The sequence below is a fragment of the Eurosta solidaginis genome, chromosome 2 (genome assembly GCF_040869045.1).
Source record: "Eurosta solidaginis isolate ZX-2024a chromosome 2, ASM4086904v1, whole genome shotgun sequence".
NCBI classification, from domain to species: Eukaryota; Metazoa; Arthropoda; class Insecta; order Diptera; family Tephritidae; genus Eurosta; species Eurosta solidaginis.
In genome coordinates, this window is record NC_090320.1 from 72665995 (window position 1) to 72680773 (window position 14779).

General features: G+C 43.1%; 1 protein-coding gene across 11 annotated transcripts in view; it reads left to right on the plus strand.

Annotated features, from left to right (window-relative positions):
- LOC137242194 (beta-1,3-glucosyltransferase) overlaps positions 1-14779 on the plus strand; it is a 220829-nt gene that overhangs the window by 40298 nt on the left and 165752 nt on the right. For all 11 annotated transcript variants that reach the window (XR_010950118.1, XM_067769563.1, XM_067769561.1 and 8 more), the window contains exon 7: positions 10540-10723. Coding sequence is in view for 10 of the 11 variants with exons in the window: in XM_067769563.1 (XP_067625664.1) it covers positions 10540-10723 (184 nt within the window). In the remaining variant the exon portion in view is untranslated. The remainder of the gene's footprint in view (positions 1-10539; positions 10724-14779) is intronic.

Below are 14779 nucleotides of genomic sequence, written 5' to 3' on the forward strand. Positions count from 1 at the left end.
AATCTGAGAGCCAATCCTGCTCCTGGCGATTTTTGTATTATTCAGAGAGTACCACTATGTCATATCCTCCTTCATAGACTGTTTGGGATAATAGCTCTTGGGCTGCCTCGCAATGGTTTAAATTGAGCTGCAATACCCTCATGAGACAGTCATTTTGCTGCCCTCTCGTTGTGGGCATTTAAAACTGCCTGCTGAATGTTGTCCCCCACATAGCGCGCATTTCGGTGCGTTTTCGCAACTTGCAGCCTTATGACCTTCCTGGCCGCATTTCCTGCATAGGCTAGACCTATCTACAGTCCCCTTACATTTCTGAGCTATATGCCCGTAGCCCCAGCACCTATAACAGTGTTTTTCTTGCTTGAGCTCTTTAATTCGGCAGGAAACCCATCCTACCCGGATTCTTTGCGTATTAAGAACCGCCTTGGCATCATCCGCTGTAAGGCTTATAAGTGCCGACTTCGTGCCACTGTACCCTGTGCGTATGCTTTTTATGGCAGCCACATCTGGAAGTTTGATGTTGCATTGCTGGTGGAGGGCGTTGCAAATCTCCTCGGGCGTAGTAATCTCATCGAGATCTCTGCACTGTAGCGTGACCATTTGGGACTTTGTTATAACTTTAGCCGAGTCCTTTAGTACCGCTTCAATTTCTGCTTGGTACGCGCTTGTTTTCCCATCTTGCGATTTTTTGAGCTCTAGTAACAGCTCTCCTTTCGCCGTTCTTCTAATCGTTTTGACGTCATCACCCAGGGATTTAATTCGTCGCATCTTCTCACTTTACGCAATATGTCGGCGTACGTCGCATCCCCCGCCTTGGAAATGATGATTGCATCCGGCCTAGCCTTAAGTGATTTTTTCTTGCTCTTCTTTTTGGCTAACTGCCACTCTCCCGTCTTTTGGGCTGCAGTTTCCTCTTTCCGCTCCGTCTTCTCTTGCGTTTCTTGCCGTCGTTTGTGACCACCCACGTGCCCTGGTAAGACATCTTTTAGTGTAGTAGTGGGTTTTTCCCCGTTGTTCTCCTTGGTCGAGTACGAATTATTCCTCGGTCGCTTTCCTGGGGGTGATGGACTTCTATCCTTGGCGCATTCGCTTGCACGCAATTTATGTTCTAAATTCTTTACCTCTAGGGCCGACTCGATGTACAGCACTTTTATTACGGAGGCCAAGCGCTTGATTTCCGCGTGTATATTATTACGCCCTATGAAGAACTGCATCAAGTCCTCAATCGCCTTGCCTAGCTTGGTCATCTTTTTTTCTCCAGGGGGGTTTTGCTGATTTAACGCAGCTGACGCCTGTTTCATTAGCTCACTTAATAATGGTGTGCCCGTTTGAGCCTTGCTGTCGGAGTTCTTTTTGCAAAGCTTCGGTGTAGCACCCGGCGACAACGCTCCTTGCTTGCTTTCGGCCTCCGCTCCTTTGAGTTTCGTTACCACTTGCGACGAAATGTTAAGGCCCCCAGCCGATGGGCCACGCCCTTCTGGAGAGCGAGCTAGCTTCCTTCCTACAAATGGATTGAACGCCATTTCATTCTCTTGTGTTTGGTTGCTTCTCCCTGCGTATACGTACATATGTGTAGTCATAATGATTGAATTATTGATGTGACTTGAATCACTACTTAGCATCGGCTTAGAGATGATAGAATCCCTTAGTACTGCTAATATTCGTGACACTGCCCTTCACCTAAGTCTGACTGTCCCGATCAGACAAATCTCTCGATCTAAATGCTGCCAGCCTTTCCAAATGAACCACTTTCATTTTGGTTCGTGGTTTCCCAATGGTTTTTATGCGGTACACTACATCGTTGATCCGTTTTACAACTTTGTATGGGCCTTCCCAATTACACTGCAATTTCGGGGACAAAACTTTTTTTCGTTGTGGGTTGTATAACAGCACCAAATCTCCTTCCTGAAACCCTTCCGAATTAATTGCTTTATCGTACCTCGCTTTCATCTTGTCACTCAAAATCTTTGCTCGTTGCCTTACCAGATCGTGTATCTCTCTCAGCTCTTCTTCCAAGACACCAGTGCATTTCTTGACATTTCTCTCCGCATCGGCATCTATCCCATACTTCAAATCAGCTGGCAGTCGAAGGTCATTGCAAAAATTACCTTTGCGGGAGTTTGGCCCGTTGTCTCATGTACTGCCGATCGGTAGGCCATCAAGAATAATGGTATGCGCCTATCCCACTCCTTATGGTATTTGTCTACTACTTTCCTTAAATGCTCCTCCAAGGTTCTATTGCAACGTTCCACCATACCATCGGACTGAGGATGCAATGCAGTTGTCCGTGTTTTTCGATTGCTCAATGATTTACACATTTCCTGCCTTGGTCAGAATGTAACTCCATTGGTATCCCATAACTTGCAACCCAATTGTTTATAAACACTTCTGCTACTGTTTCCGCCTCTTGATTTGGGATTGGGTATACCTCTGACCATTTGCTGAAATAATGCATAACCACCAGTACATATTTGTTTCCGCAGTTGCTAGTAGGAAATGGACCTGCGACATCCATAGCGATCCTTTCAAATGGCGCAACTGAGTTATATTGCTTCATCTGGCCATGACTTCGGGTTTTGGGCCCTTTCGCTCTACTGCAAACCTCGCAGTTCGCAATCCACTCGGTGACCGATTGACGGCAACCAACGCAATAGAATCTCTGCTTATTTTTTTCGAGCGTCTTCGTGATTCCAAGATGACCTCCACTTGGACCATTATGCAGTCGCTGAGCACGTCAGGAATCCTCTTTCTGGGAACAACTATCAGTTTCCTCTTGCATTTACCATCCTCACTCTCCCATACTCGATGAAGGCAACCGGATATTAATTCTACACTGTTCCACTGTGCCCAATATGACTTCGCAATGGGACTCTGTGCTGACATCTCTTCTCTGTTTGGTCTTTCGTTCCGTTCGAGCCCTTGCATAACATGTGACAGATCTGTATCTTCTAGCTGACACTTCCTTAGCTGTTCATTGTCCCATTCATCTGTACATGTTATAGTCATTAGCCGGTTTAGCCTCGGCCTTTGAACAGTGCTTGCATTCCAAACTACATGGTCTTCGTGATATTGCATTAGCATTTCCATGGGTAGTACCTTTTCGATGCTCAATGGAAAAGTCATAGCTTTGTAGTCGCTCGATCCACCGTGCCAATTGTCCTTCCAGATTACGGAATTGCAGAAGCCGTTTCAACGCTGCGTGATCTGTCCTGACACGGAATCGCTGGCCGTAGAGATATTTGTGAAAATGTTTAATGCACTCTACCAATGCCAACAGCTCTCTCCGCGTAACGCAGTAGTTCCTCTCTGGTTTTCCAATCGAACGGCTGTAATATGCAACTACCTTCTCCTGTCCGTCGACCAGTTGTGATAAAACGCCTCCTATAGCATATCCGCTCGCATCTGTATCTAGAATAAATGTTGCTCCTGGAATCGGATATGCTAACATTGGGGCAGTGCACAACAGTTCCTTCAATGTTTGGAAAGCCACTTCTTGCTCCTTCTTCCATTCAAAAGCTTTATTTTTTCTTGTAAGCTCATGGAGGCTATGGGCTACGCTAGAAAAATTTGGTACAAATCGGCGGTAATATGTGCACAGCCCATGGAAACTACTCAATTCATGTAGGTTCTGTGGTCTTGGCCAATCCTTTACAGCCTTATCATTTCGTTCGCAGTCCAGATGCCCTCTGTCATTACCTAGTGACACAAATAATTGACTTCCTTTTTAAACAGCGCACACTTTTTGGGACTTAACTTCAGAACAGCGCTAGCTATTCTCTGGAAAACTTCCTCTAAGTTTTTAAGATGTTCATCAAAGTTCTTGCCCAATACGATGATGTCGTCCAGGTACACCAAGCATGTTTTCCAGTGTAGTCCTTTCAATACCAGATCCATGAGTCTCTCGAAAGTAGCTGGTGCATTACATAGTCCAAAGGGCATTACTGTAAATTGCCAAAGATCATCTCCGACGCTGAAGGCTGGTTTGTCCTTGTCTTCCTCCTTCGCCTCCACTTCCCAGTAGCCGCTTTTCATGTCCAGTGTAGAAAACCATTTCGTACCAGAGAGCGAGTCCAGAGTGTCGTCAATATATCCTTTTTCGTAACGTCATTCAACTTCCGGTAGTCCACGCCAAACCTCATTTTCCCATCCTTCTTCTTTACAATTACTACCGGTGAGCTCCAGGGACTGGCTGATGGTTCGATGACGCCGCTGTGGCTCATTTCTTATATAATTTGACTCACAACTTCCGCTTCGCCAGTGGAACACTACGTGGAGCTTGACGTATCGGCCTCGCGTCCCCAGTGTCAATTTGATGTTTCACAACATTGGTGCGGCCTGGTTTGGAACCATCCTGGTCAAATATGTTTGCGTACTTTAGGAGCAGTTGCTTCGCCTTTCTCTGATAATCTTGATCTAGCCCCTCTGTTCGTACCGCGATGTCATTTGAAAGATAAGTATTGCTAGTTGAAACGTGTTCCTGGAGCTGTTCACAGTTAATAACTACTTCAACCTCTTGGCATCTTCCCAATATAGCTCCTTTTGTCAGTTTGAGTGGTGACTTGAACTCTTTGAGTACACTTACCGGAATACGTCCATCTTGTTTTGTTATAGCCAGGGTTTTTCCTACAAGTATGTTCGGTGTTGATTTGTTTGATGCTTCGACAACCCACAATTTGTTTGTCCCACAATCTCCATCAACCTTTGCCCAGATGACTGCTTCTGATTTTGGTGGTATTTGTTGACTCTCTTCCACCAGCACTCGTTTACTGCTGTAGCCTCTCTCGTTGCCGAAATTAAGTGGCACATCCATATTCTTATATCTCATCGTCTTACTTTGCATGTCGATATTGATGCCTTGGTGGATTAAGAAGTCCACTCCAATTATGATTTCATCAACAATCTCTGCCACTATAAAATTGTGTATTACCGTGACGTTCCCAATTACGAAGTCACATGATACTTCTCCTAGAACCGTGGTGTCTTCTCCGGAGGCTGTACATAATCTTGCTCCATGCAAAGGTCTTATTTTCTTCTTGACTAAATCCGCTCGAATGATGGAATGAGATGCACTCGTATCTACAGTCAGTAAACGTTCCTTTCCATCCACATGTCCTCCGACAGTAAGATTGTTTGGCCTTCTTCCAATTTGTGAGATAGAGATTATGGGGCATTCAATTGAGGGAGCCAGCTGTCGCCCCTTGCGGCTGACTCGCTTTAGTTTAACGATTGAGTGGACTTGGAGATTTGCTCATCTCCTTCAGCTCTGCGTTTACGGCCACCCACATTGTTGGAGCTATTGGGACCGGTGCTGCAATGTCGTGCAATATGCCTGGTTTGCCGCACTTGAAACATTTAATAACTCCGGCATTTTTCTGTTGTGATCCCTTCAGTGCTTCCAAAATTGTGCCTACGCAATCTGGTCTTTCCACTTCCACACGATGAGCTTTGTATGCTGGTTTACTCAATAGTGAGGCAGTTTCCTGAGTCAATGCATGCGATACCGTTTCTGCAAATGTTGGCTTTGGGTTTGCGTATGTGGCTCGCTTCGTTTCGACGTCCCGTATGCCATTTATAAAGCTCTGAATTTTTACCCTTTCGGTGTATTCCACGGGTGCGTCGGCATTCGCCAAATGTGCAAGCCTTTCGACATCTGACGAAAACCCCTGCAAAGTCTCATTAGCTTTTTGGTAGCGGTTTTGCAACTCTATTTGGTGTATCTGCTTCCTGTGTTCGCTTCCGTATCGCCTCTCTAGAGCGCTCATCCATGTTTCGTAGTTGTTCCGCTCTCCCTCGGGAATAGTCTGCAGGATTTCAGCAGCAGATCCTTTCAATGCCACGAATAGTTCAGCAACTTTATCTTCTGCACTCCAGTTGTTCACTGCTGCGGTCTTCTCAAACTGAATCTTAAATACCTGGAAAGGAACAGAACCGTCAAAGGATGGTGTTTTTACCTTTGGATTGCTTGCTGAAACAGCTGGGCGATTTAGTTGTAACTGCTCCATACGACCTTTTAAATCATCTACTTCTGCCTGAAATTGAGCCATGTTTTCATCCTACGCTTCCAGTTTTGATGATACCTGTCCAAAAATTTCTGCCGACATTTCGGATATACGTGCCTCTAGCGCTTCCAATTGAGATACCATATATGTCTTTTGGTCTTCCAGTTGAGATGACACTTGCGACGTCATTTCTGAAATACATGCCTCCTGTGATTCCAGTTGGGATGCTATATATGTCTTCTCTTCTTCCAGTTGATTTTCCATATTGGATGTAATCTGTGTCGACTGTGATTCCAGCTGGGATGCCACTGTCGATGTTTGAGCAGTTATTGCAGCCAATAACATGTTAAAGTCTGTGCTGGTAACTGTCTGCGATGTTTCGTTTTTCTCTTCAATTTTTGTTGTTGTATCTTCCTTCTGCTTCCATTGCCTCTCGTAGTCTTGCCTGAAGTGCGAGCTTATTGCCGGTTTTATTCAATCCACGGCTCTCCAACTCCTTCTTCAATTTCTGGATCTTCAATTCACTGAACTTCGCCATGTCCTTGTTGTCCTCTGGAATTTATTCAACAATTCCTCTTCTGACACCAATTGTAACGAATTTACTGCAAATCCTCTTATTTGCGACCTTCTTCTAAGTTCGAATCACTAAACTGTTGAATAAATAACTCCAATATTGAATAATGGAAAAATGGCTTTATTAAAGTACTTCACAATAAATAATACTGCTATTGCTCGCCAGATAGCGTCTTAATCAAAACTACTTGCAGCGCCTCTACCGCGGTTGCCTTTTATACTCTTTGATTTCCTCGTTGCATCTTCTAGGCGCTTCCATTTCTAGAATTTACTAGTTGGTTATCTGTTATAATTATAACTACAGATGTACGTGTATAGCTATCATATGCGCGTGTGTTTGTGAGCGACACTACCACAATTATATTGCATATCTCAGATAAGATATCTGCATGTGTTTGTGCGTTGCTTCTCCCTGCGTATACGTACATATGTGTAGTCATAATGATTGAATTATTGATGTGACTTGAGTCACTGCTTAGCATCGGCTTAGAGATGATAGAATCCCTTAGTGCTGCTAATATTCGTAACAATATTATACATATGTATCAGCTAATTTTAGAGAGAAACCTACTATCACGGTGCTCACTTCTTTGTTCTTATGACTATCGTGCCACAGAAATCTCTTCATATCAACAGCCCCTGGTATATTGTGACAGTTCTCATTAGTTAACACAGCCGAGCTAGGCGGCCACCGTGGTGTGATGGTAGCGTGCTACGCGTACCACACCGAAAATGATGGGCTCAAAATCCGCAATAATCAACATCAAAATCGTTCTTTATTTGTATTTATTTTGTGTTTTTTTTTTAGTATTGATTACTAAAACGGTAACAATAACTTATGTGAAGCTGATTCAACAAATATATATTATATAAATTGATTCAACACACATATCTAATCTAATCTAATATATATTATAAATGGGAAAGTTTGGATATTTGTATGTTTGGATGTTTGGATGTTTGGATGTCCAGACGTTTGTCTTTGTGCCTCAATCACGCAAGAACGGCTCGACATATTTGGATGAAATTTGGCACACATATAACCAATAGTCTAGGAGGATCTACTAGCTATATATTTTTCAAAAGGGGGGAGGTCCCGGCCCCCTAGGAACAATTAAAATTTAGTTATTATATTTTTTTGTCTTTGTGACTGAATCACGCCACAACGGCTACACGGATTTTGATGAAATTTGGGACGCAGACAATAGTCTACTAGCGAAATTTTTATCGAACGTGGAAAGGGGGGTGGGGTCCCACGATCCCCTCGAAAAATTATTTTTTAATATAATTATACATTATAACTTTACCTTTACTGACCTTCACCAATAGTACAACTCAATAGGTCAAATAAGTCGAGCAGTGACACCCTCCGTGTCCCCTCCCCCTACTCTCATCCTCTGGTGTAAAATCTATAAATTTTTATAACTCAATATAAATGTTCTCCTAAATCAATAATTTTTGGTATCTGGCTCATACAGATCGAGATCTAAATAATTTTGGAAAAACGATCGGTGGTGCTCTCCGTCTCCTCCCGCCATCCGCCCTCCTTCAATTCGGGACTTTTCCGGGACTATTTAGGGATCATTTTGGGACCCTTCCGGGATCATTTCTGTATAGTTTTCGCGACTATTCCGGGATCATTTCGGGACTATTTAGGGATCATTTTGGGGACCCTTCCGGCATCATTTCTGAATGGGTTTCGGGATCCGTCCGGCATCCCGTCGGGGTATTTTCGGAATCATTTGCGTACCTTGGAGAGATAAATTCTTCATGGTTTCCGGGATCATTACAGGACTTTTTCGGGGTCATTTTGGGTCCCTTCCGACATCATTTCTGAATGGTTTTCGGGATCCGTCCAGTATCCCGTCAGGGTCATTTCGGGACTATTAGGGGATCATTTGAGGACCTTTTCGGCATCATTTCTGAATAGTTTTCGGGATCCCGACGCGGTAATTTCGAGACTATTTCGGGATCATTTGGGGTACCTACCGGCATCATTTCTGGATGGTTTTCGGGATCCGTATCGGGATCCCGTTAGGGTCATTTCGGGACTATTAGGAGATCATATGAGGACCCTTCCGGCATCATTTGTGGACAGTTTTCGGGATCCGTCCGGGATCCGGACGGGGTAATTTCGGGATCATTTGGGGTACCTACCGGCATCATTTCTAGATGGTTCTCGGGATTCGTCCGGAATCCCGTCGGGGCCATTTCGGGGCTATTTTGGGATCATTTCTGGATGGTTTTCGATATCCGTCCGGAATCCCGTCGAGGTTATTTCGGGACTTTTTCTCGACTAATACGGGGTCATTTCGGGATCATGGGGGGTACCTACCGGCATTATTTCTGGATGGTTTTCGGGATCCGTCCGGAATTCCGTCGGGGTCATTTCGGGAATTTTTCGCGATCATTTGGGGTCTCTTCCGGCATCATTTCAGGATGGTTTTCGGGATTCGTCCGGGATCCCGTCGGGGTCATTTCAGGACTTTTTCGGGATCATTTGGGGTACCTTCCGGCATCATTTCTAAATGGTTTACGGGATCCGTCCGGAATTCCGTCGGGGTAATTCGCGATCATTTGGGGTCTCTTCCGGCATCATTTCAAGATGGTTTTCGGGATTCGTCCGGCATCCAGTCGGGGTCATTTCAGGACTTTTTCGGGATCATTTGGGGTACCTTCCGGCATCGTTTCTAGATGGTTTACGGGATCCATCCGGGATCCCGTCGGGGTCATTTCGGGACTTTTTCTCGACTATTATGGGATCATTAGGGGACCCTTTCGCTATCATTCCTGGGTGGTTTTCGGGATCCGTCCGGCATCCCGTCAGGGTTATTTCGGGACTATTTGGGGTCATTTGGGAACCTTTCCGTCATCATTTCTTGATGGTTTGCCGGATCCATCAGGGTCACTTCGGGACCATTTTGGGATCATTTGGGGATCCTTCCGAGGTCATTTCTGGATCCGTCCGTGATGCCGTAGGAGTCACTTCGAGATTTTTTGCTACTTTTTTGGGATAGTTTTGGGACCCTTCCGGAATCATTTCTAGATACGTGCGGGATCCCATCGGGGTAATTTTCGGACTATTTTGGGACCCTTCCGAAATCTTTTCTGTATAGTTTTCGCGATTAGTCGTGGATCCCCTCGGGGTCATTTTGGCACTTTTTCTGGACTATGTCGGGATAATTTGAGAACCGTTCCTGGATATTTTCTGGATGGTTTTCGAGATCCTTCCGGGAGCCCGTCAGGGTCATTTCGGAACTTTTCTGGGACTATTTCGGGATCATTTTGGTACCCTTCAGGGATCATTTCTATATGGTTCTCTGGATAAGTCTAGAATCGTGTCGATGGCATTTCGGGTTTTTTGGGACTATTCCGAAAACTTCTGGAGACCCTTCCGGGGCATTTCTGGATGGTTTTCGGGATCCGTCCGCGATATCGTCGGGGTCATTTCGTGACTTTTTCTGGATAATTTCGGAATCATTTGGGGATCCTATGAGGTTATCAGCTCATTTAGATCTTTTTTTTTACTCAATTACAAAAATAAAATGCATTAGACAGAAAAAATGTTTAAACAGATAACTTGATAAGCAGGCTAACGGGAATATCCCATATATTTCATTTTCTCCTTGCGGACGGGCCGCGGGTAAAGGCTAGTATATATAAATTGACAAAAATATCGGTTGAATTGGCCTGTGATTCGATTGATTTTACTGGCTTTTTCTTTCAGGGTAACTATTCATTATGGTCAAATTATACCCGATAAATATTTATCGCGGGTAACTATCTTTAGAGATTAGTCACTTAATTTTTTATAGGGTATGTATAGTACAATTTATAGTAGTGTATGTATGTATGTAAATTGTATGATTAAATATTCATATGCATTTCTCTAAGACAAATATTTACCTATTTATCTTTTCCCCACGGTGTGTGCATACACACATTTGTATGTACGTACATATGTATGTAGATTCCGAAATTCCAACAATAAGTACGGGTGTGCCCAATACAGAAATCGGGCATTGCGAAAAGACATGTAAAATATTTAAGTTAGCTTTGCACGATATCGATGAATTCAATATGCAGTTTGAGAATCTTGTGCAGGATAATCAAATACAATGGCTTGTTTTGGCTGACGATGATACTCTTCTAAGGTATGTATGTATACTAGACTCAGTAGGCTCTCAATTATATTTTATTTCAACCGATTATATTTTTATACTCAGCGTGCTTTCCACACAGAGTAAATTATCTTTGGTTACATAACGGTTGGCTGTACAGATACAAAGGAATCGAGATAGATATAGACTTCTATATATCAAAATCATCAGTATCGTCCGTCTTTCCGTCGGTTAACACGATAACTTGAGCAAATATGAATATGAGATAGCTTCACTAAATTCGTATACGGGATTAACTGGACCCAGAATAGATTGGTATTACAAATTAGTGAAATCGGATGATAACCTCGCCCACTTTTTATCTTAATATATAAAAAACACGTGTCCCACCTTTGAAAATGTATGCAGATAGGCCAAATTTAGGGCAGGACAACGTCTGCCGGGTCTTCTAATATATATATATAACATTTTGGAAAATACAAAAAACCTGATTAATTAATTAATAATACACCTAGAGTGTTGAAATTTGATGTGTGGACTGATATTGAGACTCTTGAAAAAAATTTGAAAACATGTTTGAAAATGGGCGTGGCACCGCCCACTTGTGATAAAATCAATTTTACAAATATTATTAATCATAAATCAAAAACAGTTAAACCTATCATAACAAAATTGCTTGCCTTTACTATAAGGAATGCTTCGATGAAAAATTAACGAAATCGGTCCTTAACACGCCCACTTTTATATAAAACATTTTAAAAGGGGTCGAAGAAGAATAAAATAAGCTATATCTTTGCAAAAGGAGCTTTATATCAATTATATTTCTTTTCCCAAGTGAAATTACAACAAGAAATAGGAAAACATTCAAATTTTATTTTTGAAAATGGGTGTGGCACCGCCCATTTTATAACTAAGCAATTTTCTATGTTTCGGGAGCTATGACTCGAAGAAAAACTACCGGATCATATATGGGTACACATATTTTGATATATATTGGAACGAACGAACGAAAATCGACACTGATGATGGCACAACGCCGAAACCGGTTTGTCTCGAAACCAAATTTGACAAGGGATTACGGCAAATCGTTCCAGTATACATCATTTATCCACCCTGTGGGAAAATCAACATAACAAAATAAAACATATATTTTCCTTATAGCAGGAAATATTTCTAGAAAAATTTACGAGATCAGTTAAGGACCACCCATATTTATATAAAGGACTTTTAAAAGGATCGTAGATGAATATAAAAGGCTATACCTTTGCGAAAAAGCCCTTAATATTAATGGTATTTTACTTTCTAAATGGAATTATAACAAAAAGTTAGAAAATATTAAAATTTTTTTAAATGGGCGTGGCACTGCCCCTTTTTTGACTAAGCAATTTCCTATGTTTCGGGAGCCATGACTCGAAGATAAATCAACATATAGTAATAAAATTGGGTACACATATTTTCCTTATAGCAGGAAATATTTCTAGTAAAAATGGACGGGATCCGTTAAAGACGAGGTTATATAATAGAAGTTTAAAAAGGTCGTAGACTAGAATAGTAAGCTATGTCTTAGTGAAAAATAGTATTGTATCAATGATATTTCACTTACGAAGTTTGATTTTAAGAGCTCACGCTGAGTATATAATATTCGGTACACCCGAACTTGGACGCCCTTACTTGTTTGATCCGTTAATACACTAGCTTACTCAATGATCTATTCATACACGAGGGCACTATAAAGTTGTGATCAAAGTTAGGTCTCACAACGTAATTCATTTAAATGCGTCACACTTTCACAGCATACAATAAAACATATTTATTTACTCACAGTTATAACAATTTTTTTGTATATGATACAAGAAAAAAATATAATAATTTCGCCTACAGAGCGGAATATCACTATATCTCATCGAAAACTCCCTATCTCAACTTCGGGGCTCAGTCGAATAAGGGTGATATTCCACTCAACAGTCAATTTATAATAACACACTTCAGTTAAATCCACCTTATTATAAATTTTCGAACTTTTGGGTGTGATCCATTTGTATATCTTACTTACTTAATTGGCGCTTAACCGTCTAAACGGTTATGGCCGTCCAACAAGGCGCGCCAGTCGCTTCTTCGCTCCGCCAACCGGCGCCAATTGGTCACACCAAGGGAGTTTAAATCGTTTTCCACCTGGTCCTTTCAACGGAGTGGGGGCCGCCCTCTACCTCTGCTTCCATAGGCGGGTTCCGATAGAAATACTTTCTTGGCCGGAGCATCATCATTCATTCGCATAACATGGCTTAGCCAGCGCAGCCGCTGCGTTTTAATTCGCTGGACTATGTTGATGTCTGCGTATAGCTCGTACAGCTCATCATTAAATCTTCTTCGGTACTCGCCATCGCCAACGCGTAGAGGTCCATAAATCTTTCGAAGAACTTTTCTCTCGAACACTCCCAAAGCCGCTTGTTGTTGTTGTTGTTGTTGTAGCGATAAGGTTGCTCCCCGATTGTTATCGATGTGATGGTCCTTTGCCGGATACAGATCCGGTACGCTCCGGTACCACAGCACCATTAAGGTGCTAGCCCAACCATCTCGGGAACGATTTATGTGGCCACATTAAACCTTCAGGCCATTCCCCCCTCTCCACCCCCAAGTTCCATGAGGAGCTTGGGGTCGCCAGAGCCTCGTCTGTTAGTGAAACAGGATTCGCCGCGGATAGGTGAGGTTGACAATTGGGTTTGGAGAAGCTATATATTGCGCTGGCAACCTGAAGGGTTGCGCTACACAGCCCCTTGAATCTGGTATTTTAGTCGCCTCTTACGACAGGCATACCTACCGCGGATACATTCTGATCCCCTAATACGCTGGGGTCCCAAAGCCGCTTCATCTGCTGTTGTCATGGTCCATGCTTCTGCCCCATATTGCAGTACGGGTACGATAAGTGACTCGTATAGTATGATTTTCGTTCGCCGAGAGAGAACTTTACTTTTCAATTGCCTAGCTAGTCCAAAGTAGCATTTAATGGCAAGATTGATTCTTCGCTGGATTTCAGTGCTGATGTTGTTGCTGGTGTTGATGCTGGTTCCCAAATAAACGAAGTCTTCTACTATTTCGAAATTATGGCTGCCAACAATAGCGTGGTTGCCAAGGCGCGTATGCGCTGACTCTTTTCTCGATGACAGCAGGTACTTCGTTTTGTCCTCATTCACCATCAAACCCATCTTTACCGCTTCTTTTTCCAGTTTGGAGTAAGCAGAACTGTTTAGGCCGATGATATCAAGGTCATCAGCATATGCCAGTAATTCCACGCTTTTATAGTGTACTGTTCCAGTGCGGTAAAGTTATGCAGCTAGTATAATTTTCTCCAGCATCAAATTAAAGAAATCGCACGATAGGGGGTTACCCTGTCTGAAACCTCGTTCAGTTTCGAACTCTCGGAGAGGTCCTTCCCAATTCTGACTGAGGTGATGGTGCTGCTCAACGTCATTTTGCACAGCCGTATAAGTTTTGCGGGGGAACCAAATTCAGACATAGCGGCATATAGGCAGCTCCTTTTCGTGCTGTCGAAGGCGGCTTTAATGTCGACGAAGAGGTGATGCGTGTCGATTCTCTTTTCACGGATTTTTTCCAAGATTTGGCGCATTGTGAAAATCTGGTCGATGGTAGATTTACCAGGTCTGAAGCCGCACTGATAAGGTCCAATCAGCAGGTTCACGATGGGCTTCAATCTTTCGCACAATACACTTGAAAGGACCTTATATGCGATATTAAGAAGGCTGATTCCACGATAGTTGGTGCATTTTGCAGTATCCCCCTTCTTGTGGACTCGACAAAGAACACTTAGATTCCAACCGTCGGTCATGCACTCGTCCGCCCATATTTTGCTAAGAAGTTGCTGCATGCGCCTTACTAACTCCTCGCCGCCGTACTTGAATAGCTCCGCAGGCAATCCATCAGCGCCCACGGCCTTGTTGTTTTTCAATCTGGTTATTGCTATTCTAACTTCCTCATAATCGGGCGGGGGGACATATATTCCATTATCATCGATTGCGGGATCGGCTTCTTCATCTCTGCGCGGTAAATTGCTGCCTCCATTTAGGAGAGCAG